General features: G+C 43.4%; 1 protein-coding gene across 2 annotated transcripts in view; it reads left to right on the forward strand.

Moving 5' to 3' along the window:
- The first annotated feature begins 365 nt into the window (after positions 1–365).
- The window catches only part of COL14A1 (collagen type XIV alpha 1 chain), a 224,322-nt gene continuing 212,515 nt past the window's right edge, over positions 366–12,172 (forward strand). For both annotated transcript variants that reach the window (XM_064268015.1, XM_064268016.1), the window contains exons 1-2: positions 366–570; positions 11,829–11,954. In XM_064268015.1, coding sequence (XP_064124085.1) covers positions 11,867–11,954 — 88 coding nt within the window. In that variant the 5' untranslated portion in view covers positions 366–570; positions 11,829–11,866. The remainder of the gene's footprint in view (positions 571–11,828; positions 11,955–12,172) is intronic.

Here is a 12,172-nt window from a genome sequence, read left to right on the forward strand (position 1 = left end):
CACCGCCGGTCTTTAAAAACGGGGACGAGGGCACAAAACACCTGTAAGCCGAAGAGCTCCAGGCTTCCCCAAGACGGGGGCGGGGGGAACGGGTTTAGGAACTCCCCCCAGTCAGGGTCGAAGCTGAGGGGCAAAAACGGGTCTTCTGCGCACGGCTCCCGCTGCTGCGCGCACCTGGGGATGCAGCCAGGTCTGGGAGGACGCGTGGGCGGCGCGGGGCGGGCGCCCCAGCATCTCTCGGAGGCGGGAGGAGGGGGGTGAAGGGGGGCGCTAGAGACTTAGGGCTGCCTCTCACCTCCCCACTCCCGCCCCGCGGCCACCTTCCGCTCTATAATTGGCGGCCCGCGGGCTTTCCTTTCCTCTTATCAGATCCCTGGCACCAGTCAGAGGGGAAGCGCGGGTTGGGACAAGGCAACTCCGGGCGGAGAGCAGGAGCGGCTAATTTAAAAGGGTCCCCCGGAGAGAAGCGCGTGAGAGCGGTGCCCAGCCAAGAGCCTACTTGTGGCCGAGCTTGGATCTTTCCAAGGCGCCGAGAGTTCCCCAAACTGGCTGGACCCTTGCCCTGCACAGGTCAGTTCCAGTCGTCCCCTGCTTTTCTTCGGCTCAGCTGTGAGGTCTATTCGTGAGGGACGTTAAGTGGAGAGCGTGAGCCACCTGCAGTCCTGTAATTCCGCGGACTTTGCTTGTGCGCCCAGGGTGGTCCGGGGACCTTGGGGTGAGTTGGGATGGTGCACTCGCATGCTTCTCTGCGGGGTTCCCTGGGTAGGGAGGTTGGAGGCAATATGTGAAGAGAATGAAGAGATAGCGGAGGTTCCAGGCGCTGCCTCCCGCGCTTGGGACCTCGCTTTTTCCGAGTTGCTCGGGCGCTGCCGGCGTGCGGCGGGAAAAAGCTGCGTTTGACTGTGGGACAGTGGTAACCCCAATATTTCCATGTAGAAGGGACTTAGGAGAGGCGACAGTCTGGTGAGAAAGGGGCTTAGGGATTTGTCTTGGAAGGCTGTATGTACATAGAAAGTGCACTACTTTTATTTAGACTTTATTTGAGGTGGCTTGTTTTTTTTTTGAGAGAGCAGTTGATGGAGATCGTGGGGAACAAAACTCACCCAGGCATCCCTTGGCGATAGCACAGATTGGGGACCCAGCTGCTAGACGCAAAGAAAAGCAGCCAGGCAGAGTGCGCTGAGATGTTGGCGGCAGCAGCTCCTGCACGCAGGGCTTAGCACCGGTTCCGATTAGAACCCCTGCTGAGAGTTTGCATTTCCACCCCAAATGTACGGAATCAGAATATACAGTTTAGTTAGATCCTCAGGTGATTCTTCTGTATAATAAAACTTGAGAACCACTTCTCTACTAGTGGTTCTCAGAATTGGTCCCTAACCAGCAACATTAGCGTCACCTGGAAACTGGTTAGAAGTGCACATTCTCAGCAGGGGTTCGAAACTGAAGGAACCGGTTTGAAGCCCTGCCTCTAGTCTCTTTGCCAAGAAACCGGGATGCTTTGCGGTTTTGCTTTGGTGCCTGGAGCCAGAAAGGAGGTTGCAGCTTTGAGATGCGCGTCAGGCCGTTGTGTTGGCGGATCCTCTCTGCCCTGGCTTTCCACCCCTACTTTATCTCTTTGGATCTCTCGCTGCATCAAGCCTCCCAATGCGCAGCGTGGGGTGGAGAGAGGGACGGGAGATCCTTCTCCAGGAGTTGTGCTTTGGCGCGCAGAGGGTAAAGAGGCGAAGACTGACTGATTGAGGACCCAGCCAAGAGAAGTCGTGGGGCCGCTGGAGTGGCCTCAGCCCCAGGGCAGGGCCTGGAAGTACTGGATCACAGATACTGGGGCCTTGGAGCTTTTATAAAACTTATTTTGTTGTTGAGAGTATACACGGCAAAAACAACAGTTCGTTTCTACACGTACATTTTAGTGATGTTGTTTACACTCTTTGAGTTGTGTAACCGTTCTGACTTTCCTTTTCTGAGTTGTTCCTCCCCCATTAACATAAACACACTGCCCCCTAAGATTTCTATCTAATCTTCTGAGTTGCTGTTGTCACTTCGGGCCCATATAGACAGCTCTTAAAAGAACCTTAGGTTACGCTTGATGGGCCAGGAAAACAGCAGTCATTTGGCTGAGTTTGGAAAAATGTGGCTGCAAATGTGGCTCCAGGGTCACATAACTGCAGAGCCTCAGCTGAAAACAGACATAAGGTTTACATTTTACTAGGTGGCACTAGGAAGTATTTAAGGTCCGAAGGAAGCACATCACAAAGTGCCTTTTCCGTGGGCTGGGGACTTGTCCCCTGAAATCACACCATTTAGCTCAACCAGTCCTGGCTGATTCTGAAAACCCAGACATGTGTGGAAGGCCCTGTGAGCTCTCTAAACCCTCAGCTGGACTGTTAGCAGCAGGATAAGGGCCAGAGGGCTCCTCCCATCAGTCCTGAAGCCTGGGACCCGTCCAAAGCTGCTCCAGGAATTCTGATGAATTCAAATGCATCCTGCCAGAGAATTTCTGAGAGGCCTCACCACAGTGTAGTTCCTGGCCCTTCAAAGGGACCCCCAGGAGGTCATGGCTGCAGTGGAGGTTCAGGTTTATCCTGCTTCAGGGCTCCCCAAGCAGAAAGGAGGGGATGCCCAGTGTTTAGCAAGAGGGTAAAAGGCATCCTATGCACCCTGGATGAACCTTTGAAAAGATATGTTAAATGAAGGAAGCCAATCAAAAAGGACTGCATGATTCCATTTACAGGAAATGTCCAGAATAGGGAAATCCATAGAGACACAAAGTCGATTAGTGGTTGCTGCGGCTGGGGAGAAGGAAGAATAGGAAGTGATTGCTCATGTGTATGGGGTTTCTGTTGGGGTGATGGCAATGTTCTAAGATTGACTGTGATGATGGCTTCATGATTCTGTGACAATACCAAAAACCATTGAATGGTATGCTTAAAAAGAACAAAGGGCCTTCCTGTATTGCTGCAGGCTGGGGTGGTACTGTTTGAACACCACTGAGCTAACAAATTATCTGGGATAATGACAGCTTGTTGAGAACAAAGTCATTGGTAAATGAGACTTTACCTACGGTCCCAAGGCGAACAGAAGGGCCAGCGGGGGAGGAGGAAGAAGAAAGTTTAAAGGAAAGTGACAAAAACAAACTTCCTCCTTGGCCAGATTTGCCCCCCAGATAGTGCCGGATGTCAGAAAAACAACCATTCTTCTTTTACTCCTATAACTAAAAAGTGGCAAAGTTCCAGTTACTCTTCTGTATACACTAAGCTTTGATTGTGTACTGGCCACGTGCTTTTCCGGTGGGGCGAGGGGTGTGGGGGTGTGTGGCGGAAGTGCTGGCATACTTCTCAGTGCCTATTGAATACCTGCCCTTTTCCCTTTGAGAATCAACATTTAAGTCTCCCCATTCCTTGGGGAAGTCAACACTATTCCTCTATTAGCAATAAGACCGCTGAGCTTCAGGGCAATAAAAGAATCTTGCCCAGGGTCACAAAACAGGCAAGTGCCAGATACATGATTAAGAAAAGTCTTCACTGAGATTTAAACCCACATCCCATTGGACACTTGCATAGGCTGCTTCTTTGATGGGTGTGGAACAGGGTGATGTAGCCTGAGGCCATATAATCTAGTAGATGAAACAGTACGGCAGGCAGACAGATGTGGGTGAAGTCTCAGCTTGTTTTTGTGCCCCTGGGCATGCTCCTGCCTCTCTCTGAGTCTCTGTTTTCTCATCTAGAGAATGGGGATAACAATATCCACCTTATAGGAGTGTTTCAAGGTCTAAAATGATTTAAGGTCTAGATGATTAGTCTGGCAGTAATTTTTGTCTACTTTTTACTTTCCTTTTTTTCTTTCTTTACCCTCTCCTTAGCCCCTCCTCCTCTCTCTTTCTTTGCTCCCCTTTTTGAGGGGATTTTGATTGTGAGAAGAAAGGGGAGTCTGGGAAGTTCTGAGAGCTGAGTGCATATTTAAGTTAGGGCTTACTGCCTAGACTCCCCATTTCCTCACGGTAATTTTTTTTTTTTATCAGTGGTTGAGTTATGCTTTTCTGCCAATAGGTCTTTGGCGGAGCTGCCCTGGCAGGCGTCTCTAACTTTGAATCTTAGGGAGCAGTGCTTGGTCCCTTTCCTTCCAGAAATTACTTGGATTGTTTATGAATATTGATCCAGAGGGAGGCTGGGATTTGCCCAGTTAGACAAAATGTCTTAGGATATGTCTATAACTAAGGAGGCCACTTGGGGCCTTTCACTGAAAAAAGATCTGCTCCAAGGTGGCTTTCTGTCTCAGCTTTTACAAAGAGGAGCAAACTGAATAGATGCCTGTCTGAAAAATGATATTTTACTGTAGGTATATTGCTTTCTTTCTTTATTTCCCAGGCCTGCCCCTGCCATGTATTGGCAGTGTGCTAAACACTCAGAACTCAGTGGTGAATAATATGCTTTGGTAGGTAGAAATACAAATAGCCAATTACAATACAGTGCAGTGTACTACAAAATGGAAAATAAAACTTACCATGGTAGGAGGCACAGGGGATCATCTGACCCAGACTGAGAGCATTAGGGCAGCTTCCGGAAGGAAGAGATAGATGTCTAAGCTGAGAGGCGCACCTCCTGTTTGTACGGCTAATGGACATATATTTTAGGTAAAAACAATCCATTTCCTCGACTGGGTAACTCTGTATCAGTCCTTAAAAGAAGGGGCGGGGGAGGGGAGCTAAGTGACTGAACATTCTTGAGTCAAGGAGCTGTCACCTCAGTTGGAAATGGTTTGCCCTCAAATACTAACCTGGAGGTTGGCAGTTTAAACCCACCCAGTACCCCTGAGGAAGAAAGGCCTGGTGAAGTGCTTCCATAAAGATTACATCCAAGAAGACCCTATGGAGCACTTATACTCTCTAACATGTGAGATCACCAAGAGTTGGAATTGACTCAATGGCAATGGGTTTGGGTTTTGGTTTGGGGATGGCTCTGCCTCCCATGACATAGAAGTTACAGTATCTAGCTTGAGATTGACCAGCTGCATTTCTGAAGTGGATTTCCAATTGAGTCCCTTGCATTTGAATCATTCTCGGGGCTATTCCTTACCTATGTTGGGTCTTTTTGTGAATTAGAAGAAGGTAGACCACAGTTTGGAGAGTGGACCATGCCATCAGAAGAAAGCAGTGTCCTCTCCTCTGGGTAAAACAGCTTTGTGCTGGGGCAAACGACTTAGACAGCTGAATGTCCACTAATTTCAAGCCACAGTCACCCCCTAGGCCAAGTGCAAATTGTTCAGTGCATAAACTGTACAACTGCACACATTAGCCTTGATCATTCAGCAGCATTAAGTCAATAAATGTTTATCGATTGCCTGTTATGCAGGTTAGAAGTTTTGATTATAGGTTAAACTGTCCAACTAGACATAGTATCCAAGCATGATCTGGGAGATAAAAATCTCCAACGTTGATTATGGACTGACCTCTTTCTTTAGTTCTAGCCGTTTTTGCTTCATGAGTTTTGAAGCTGTGTTAGTAAGTACATACACATTTATGATTGCTAAGTTTGAGTAATTGACTCACTATTCTGAAATGTCTAGGATTTAGGGGTAGTTTATATGTAGTTTTGGGGCTCCCTCCAGTGTGGCTCACTCTGACATCCTTGAACTCTACCCTCTGATACTTCAAGCTAATAAGACTACAGCTTTTGCTTGATTTCTCTAGTCACCGTGCCATGTGTAGTGGGGGAGTTCCCTCGGGAGGGGAAAGGCTGTACACACATGGTTGTCACTCAGCGAGTGTGGCTCCCTTCATTTATGCGTGGAATCCCTTCTCGTGTATGCCTGCCTGCTTTGGGTCACTCTCCAGTGTTGTCATGGCATATATGTTTGTGATCAGCTGGTAACTTAAAGGTTGGTGGTTCAAACCCACCCAGTGGCACCTCAGAAGAAAGGCCTGGCATTCTGCTTCCATAAAGATTATAGCCAAGAAAACCCTATGGAACAGCTCTATTCTGTAATACGTGGGTTACCGTTAGCAAGAATTGACTCCATGACAGTGGGCTTTTTGTTTGTTGTTTTTGGGTTCAGTGGTATCAAAAAAGTTTTCATTTATGTTATATCCAGAGTTTATTGTCAGTGTTACTGCAGGAAGGTTTGCCAGACAGAAGCTATTCTACCATTACCAAAATCAGAAATTTGAATACATTTGTTTAAAGATGAGAAAACTGAGGCCCACAGAGTTAATGATTTTCCAAATACCACAAAGCTAGGAGTAGTAAAACTAGGATTATAAAAAAAAAACAAAAAATTTGTTGCCGTTGAGTTGATTCTGACTCATAGCGACCCTGTAGAAAAGAGTAGAACTGCCCCATGGGGTTTCCAGGAAGCACCTGGTAGATTTGAACTGCTGACCTGCTATGCCACCAGGATTAAGTCCTCTTTATTCCTAGTTTAGAATCATTTTCTACTATGCCATGGTGCTAATAGATAAGAGTAATAATCACCAACTTCTCTAGGGCTTGTTTTTAAGTAGACCTCATTAGTTAATCCTGAAAACCCTCTTTATGATTCTGGATGTGAGGAGGGTGGTATTTCCATTAAAGAGAAGAAATAAGGAATGCTAGACAAGGCCAGCACACCGGGCTGATGCATTAAGCATTTTTTTTTTTTAATTCCTAGCTCTTTTATCTACAAAGTCAAATGACCTAATCAATTGACTGTAAAACTCTCCTTTAAAATAGATATTACAATATTAAAGATGGAGTTTGGAAGACATCATAGAAGTCATTTAGTTCAGGTCCCCTGCCGCCAAATTCAGGAATCCCTTCTACAACATTTCTTTTTATTGTGCTTTAAATGAAAGCTCACAAATCAAGTCAGTCTCTCATAAAAAAAAACTTATATACACCTTGCTATGTACTCCTAGTTGCTCTCCCCCTAATGAGACAGCACACTCCTTCTCTCCAGCGTACATTTCCGTGTCCATTCAGCCAGGCTCTGTCCCACTCTGCCTTCACATCTCCCCTCCAGACAGGAGCTGCCCACACAGTCTCATGTGTCTACTTGATCCAAGAAGCTCACTCCTCACCAGTATCATTTTCTATCTTATAGTCCAGTCCAATCCCTGTCTGAAGAGTTGGCTTTGGGAATGGTTCCTGTCTTGGGGTAACAAAAGGTCTGGGGACCATGACCTCTGGGGTCCTTCTAGTCTCAGTCAGACCATTAAGTCTGGTCTTTTTACGAGAATTTGAGGTCTGCATCCCACTGTTCTTCTGCTCCGTCAGGGATTCTCTGTTGCGTTCTCATCGGTTGTAGCTGGGCACCATCTAGTTCTTCTGATCTCAGACTGGTGTAGTCTCGGATTTATGTGGCCCTTTCAAAAAAAAAAAAAAAAATTTTTTTTTTTTTTTTTTTTTCCATCTCATAGGCTCATAATTACCTTGTGTCTTTGGTGTTCTTCCTTCTTCTGTGCTCCATGTGGGCTGAGACCAATTGATGCATCTTAGATGGCCGCTTTCTAGTGTGTATAACATTTCTTATGTTACACATTTCTTAGCCAGCTTCTGTCCCAGGACTGATAGTAAAAGGGAAGAAACACTTCTAAGTGTTGAATTCTTGATATCCACACCCACATCCCTTTATATCCAAAGGCACGTCATTTATTTTCAGAAGCTGCACAAAAATAATTGTTTTCTTTTTCACATGAAAGCTCTTCATATATTTGAAGACACCTGTTATGTACCCCTGCTTCTTTATTTTTCCTGGGCTCAAAACATGCTTAAACATCATCATTTCTTTCAAAGCTTCTTTTTGTGAGCATGTCAAATAGAATCACTAAGTTTTTTCCTATGAATTATTACATAAATCTCTCATGCCTTCATATGATTATTTTGAATCTGCACAGAGCTGTCATCTGGAGATTGGTAAAAATGGATAGGAATGTCATTTGAAAGGTCTAAAGCAGCTCATCCATGTAAATAATTGTTGACTCCGTCATTACCTAGATCTTCAGTTTTACCTCAACCTTTTTGCCAAATTAGTTCCACAACCTTAATATGATGGAGGAGATGACTTTTAAAAAAAACTTATTTTTGTTGTTATTGAGAATATACACAGCAAGACATACACCAATTCAGCAGTTTCTACATGTACAATGCAACCATTCTCATCCTCCTTCTCTGAGTAGTTCCTCCCTCATTAACATAAACTCACTGTCCCCTTAGTTCCGTATCTAATCTTTTGAGTTGCTGTTGTCACTTTGATCCTGTGTAAATAGATTTTTGAAAAGCATAATGCTCAAGGCAGACATTCTTTACTAGTTAAGCTAAACTGTTGTTTAGTTTTAAGAAAATTTCAGGGGATATTTTTGGCTTAAGGTTTAAAGATTATCACACAGCAATAGTTTGAGGGCTTCATCCAACTTCCATGGCTCCGGAAAGACTGAGTTCCATGAAAATTTGAAATTCAATTCTGCATTTTTCCCCTTTTGATCAGGATTCTTCTATAGACTCTTTGATCAAAATGTTCAGTAATGGTAGCTGGGCACCATCCAGTTCTTGCTGGTCCCACGGCAGAGGAGGCTGTAATTCATGGAAGGAATTAGCTGCATATCCATTTCCTTCTCATATTCCTGACTCTCTTTCCTCCTCTGTTGCTCCAGGCAAATAGAGACCAATTGTTGTGCCTTGAATGGGTGCTTGCAAGGTTTTAAGACCCCAGGCTCTAGCAAGGAACTAAGGTAGAACAGAAACACAAAATACATTATTAAGCCACTTAACTGAGATGAGATAAAGACTTCTTGATTCTACTTTCTCCTTTAGCATCTGTCCAAGTTGCAAATTCATTAATTATTTTCATTCCTTTTTCTTTGTGTTCTTTCAGCATGTTATGTATGATACTGACATACTACTAGTTAGAACTTTTTGAGAGCTACCTGTGTTCTGAGTACTTTACCTACATTATGACAGTCAGGCTACAAGGTAGATAAATCTCATTTTATTGATAAAGACACAGTTTGATATATGGTATCTGATACAAAACAATAGTTATAGAGTGGTTAAACCAGTTAGTTGAAGACCAAATTAGTGGCAGAGCTGTCTTCCTGACTACCCAGTCTTCGTATGGCCCCCTTGTGCTAACAATCTGTTCTACTTTGTGTTTATTTCACTTAGCTTTGCAATGTAGTTGCCCGCCATCTTTCTCTACAGTTAAATGGTTAAGTGAGCTCACTGAAGGCAAGGGTCATATGATATGATGTTTTGTACCATCCTTAGTATCAAGTAGAGTGCTTTGGTTACATAGTAGGGTTCTCAATAAGCCATTGTTAGAATGAAAATTCCGATACTGTAAATAACAATCTCTCTCAAGGCCTGGAGCTGCTGCATAACTGGTATGCCAGATGACTAACAACAATTTTGTTTAAGTTTATGGGTTTTTTTTTTTAAGTCTTCACTGATTGAATAAAACACTGTCCAAGATTTGGGTGTATTTATGTGTACAAGTGTGTGTATATGTGTTATAATGGTTTGGTAAAAATGTTAGAATATTTTTTAAATAAACAAAAACTTTAGAATAAATGTTTTTTAAAAAAAGTTAGCATAAATATTTCAAGGATTTTTGATAAAACTGGGAGTATGTCAGGCTGGGAGTTACATGGGAATGCACACGAGCTGTTTAAGTGCTTGCATTCAGGGCCTTTGCTCCTTGTTTAGCTTGGCTGTACAAATGAGATTAAAACAAACATACAAAGTAGAGGAAGGGCACATTAGCACTAATGGGGTTAGCTTTAAGTCACTGATTATAAAATGAAGACAGTGTTTTGAGAAAACTTGCATTAAACACTATCATCCTTCTCCAAATTTGGTTTCCATCTTCTGAACTTAGGGCTAAGTAGCCATTTCTTACATGATGGTTTTAAACCAAAAACTCAAGGCAGTGTTATTTGTTTTGTGCAAGCTTTTGGGCAGAGTCTCAGCAAATTAGGCTTTGACATTTTGGTAAATGTTAAAATGCCTCATGGCACTTTAATAGGAATAGGGTTTTTTTCTTGCCCTTATCTTACTGTCCAGAAATTTGGGGACTTGGCAGAAAACCTTGGGAAAATGAAAAATTTCACTTCTCCCGATATGGCATTACTCATCCTAATTTAAAACAACGTAAAAAAGAAGAATTTAAAGATAGGCTAGGGCTACACATTTATTTATATTTATTTTTTGTATAAACAATACTGTTTTTCAAAAGATGTTGCCAAGATTAGTGTAGCACTGATGGAATGATTGAATGAGTGATTTAAAGTGCATAGAATGCAGATTAACTTCAAATGTTGGATGTTTATAATTGCTTCAAAACACCTGTGCACAGGAATGCTTGTGCTTTGAAAACAGCGCCACATGGTTGGGTTGTGGCTTGGAAAAGAACCTTTTTCACCATGTTAAAATAGTATTATGTAATATCTGATAAAGTTTCCTGATCTGAAAGTTTGTGCTGAAAACATAAATGTGGCTGTTTTCTTACTGCTTCTCCTTGTCTTGTCTGGTCAAAACATATGGTTAGGATGCTTGGGGAAGGAAATCTTAGTAAGAATAATTCATTTAAGTTGATAGTGACTTGGCTCCTGAATTTTTCTTGTAGCTCTGCCTTCACTGATATCTAAATAAATGGAAAAGAAAACCTTGGAAGAGTTCTAGAGTCATATGTTTTAGGAAGGAAAAAAAAGAGAGCTATGAGAAAATGTTAAAAGGATCAGGAATTATTCAACACGGTGAAGGGAAAGCTGAGTTCAAACCTGAACAAACCCACTGCTGTGGAGTCGATTCTGATGCATAACGACCCAATAGGACAGAGTTGAACTGCCCCACAGGGTTTCCAAGGCTGTAATGTTTATAGAAGTAGACTGCTACCTCTTTCTCCTGCAGAGTGGCTGGTGGGTTCGAACCACCGACCTTTTGGGTTAGCAGCTGAGCACTTTAACCACTCTGCCACCAGGGCCCCCAAAAGCTGTGTAGTGATTTAATATTAGCACAAAGTAGTTTCTCTTTGATCACTGGTAGACAATCTCTATATATCTGCATTATGTAGGCAATACTAGGACGTTTAACTTTGTGATAAATACCAAAGGAGCATATTAAGCCAGTTGCTGTCGAGTTGATTCTGACTCGTGCAACCCCGTGTGTGCTGAGTATAAACCCCAGCTGCACTCAGTAGGGTTTTCAAGGCTGTGGCCTTTTGGGAGCAGGTCCCCAGGCGTTTCTTCCCAGGAGCCTCTGGGTGGGTTCAAACTGCCAACCTTTCGGCTAGTAGTCAAGTGCTTAACAAATTGTGCCACCTAGGAGCCTCAGGAGCAGATTAAAAAAAAAAAAAAAAACCAAACCCACTGCCGTCAAGTCGATTCAGACCTATAGCGACCCTAGAGGACAGAGTAGAACTGCCCCATAGAGTTTCCAAGGAGCACCTGGATTCAAACTGCTGACCTCTTGCTTGGCAGCCGTAGCACTTAACCACTATGCCACCAGGGAGCAGATTACTGGCAAGAAAATTGTGACTGATTGATTATAATGCTCATTCCAGGTAAACTTTTGGAATTTCTTCATTTGGGGAATTCACTATGTAATTTATACCCTTATAAAGGAGTCACAAAGTACATCCTGAACCTCTCTCCCAAATATTTCCCAAATCATTCCGTTAACAGCATCCTTTCAAAAATCTCTTTTGTATCAGTCTGCGTTTTAGAGTGAAATATATGATGTTTTAGGAAACTAATTACTTCCTAATAATACTCATGTATGTTGACTTATTTTCCTGTCCTGGATGGCTACATATACTGTATTTTCAGCCTTCTGAAAGCGTCCTGTGCTTTGTGTCTTCAGGTTTGCTGCTACACCTCATGTAAAACACAGGAAATGAAATGAAGATTTCTCAGTGCAAGATGCGGTACTGGCTGCTTCCAAGTTTTTTGGCAGTTGCTTATTTCTGCACCGTTGTCCAGGGTCAAGGTAACTGCAAGTTTTAAGACAACATCAGAGTCTGAGACTGTAGCTAATGTGTTGATTCTGATTATCATTTTTATATTATTTATCAAAATCGTGCTGTACCGGTCAGCTGTGTTGCTAAATAGGGTCACATATTGGCTTATTCCTCAGATACACCAGCTGTTTGCTGTTGAGACGTGCCCCAACTTTGATGTGGGTTATTACTTCACTGGTGACTGAGC

This window comes from Loxodonta africana, chromosome 14, assembly GCF_030014295.1.
Source record: "Loxodonta africana isolate mLoxAfr1 chromosome 14, mLoxAfr1.hap2, whole genome shotgun sequence".
Lineage (NCBI taxonomy): Eukaryota > Metazoa > Chordata > Mammalia > Proboscidea > Elephantidae > Loxodonta > Loxodonta africana.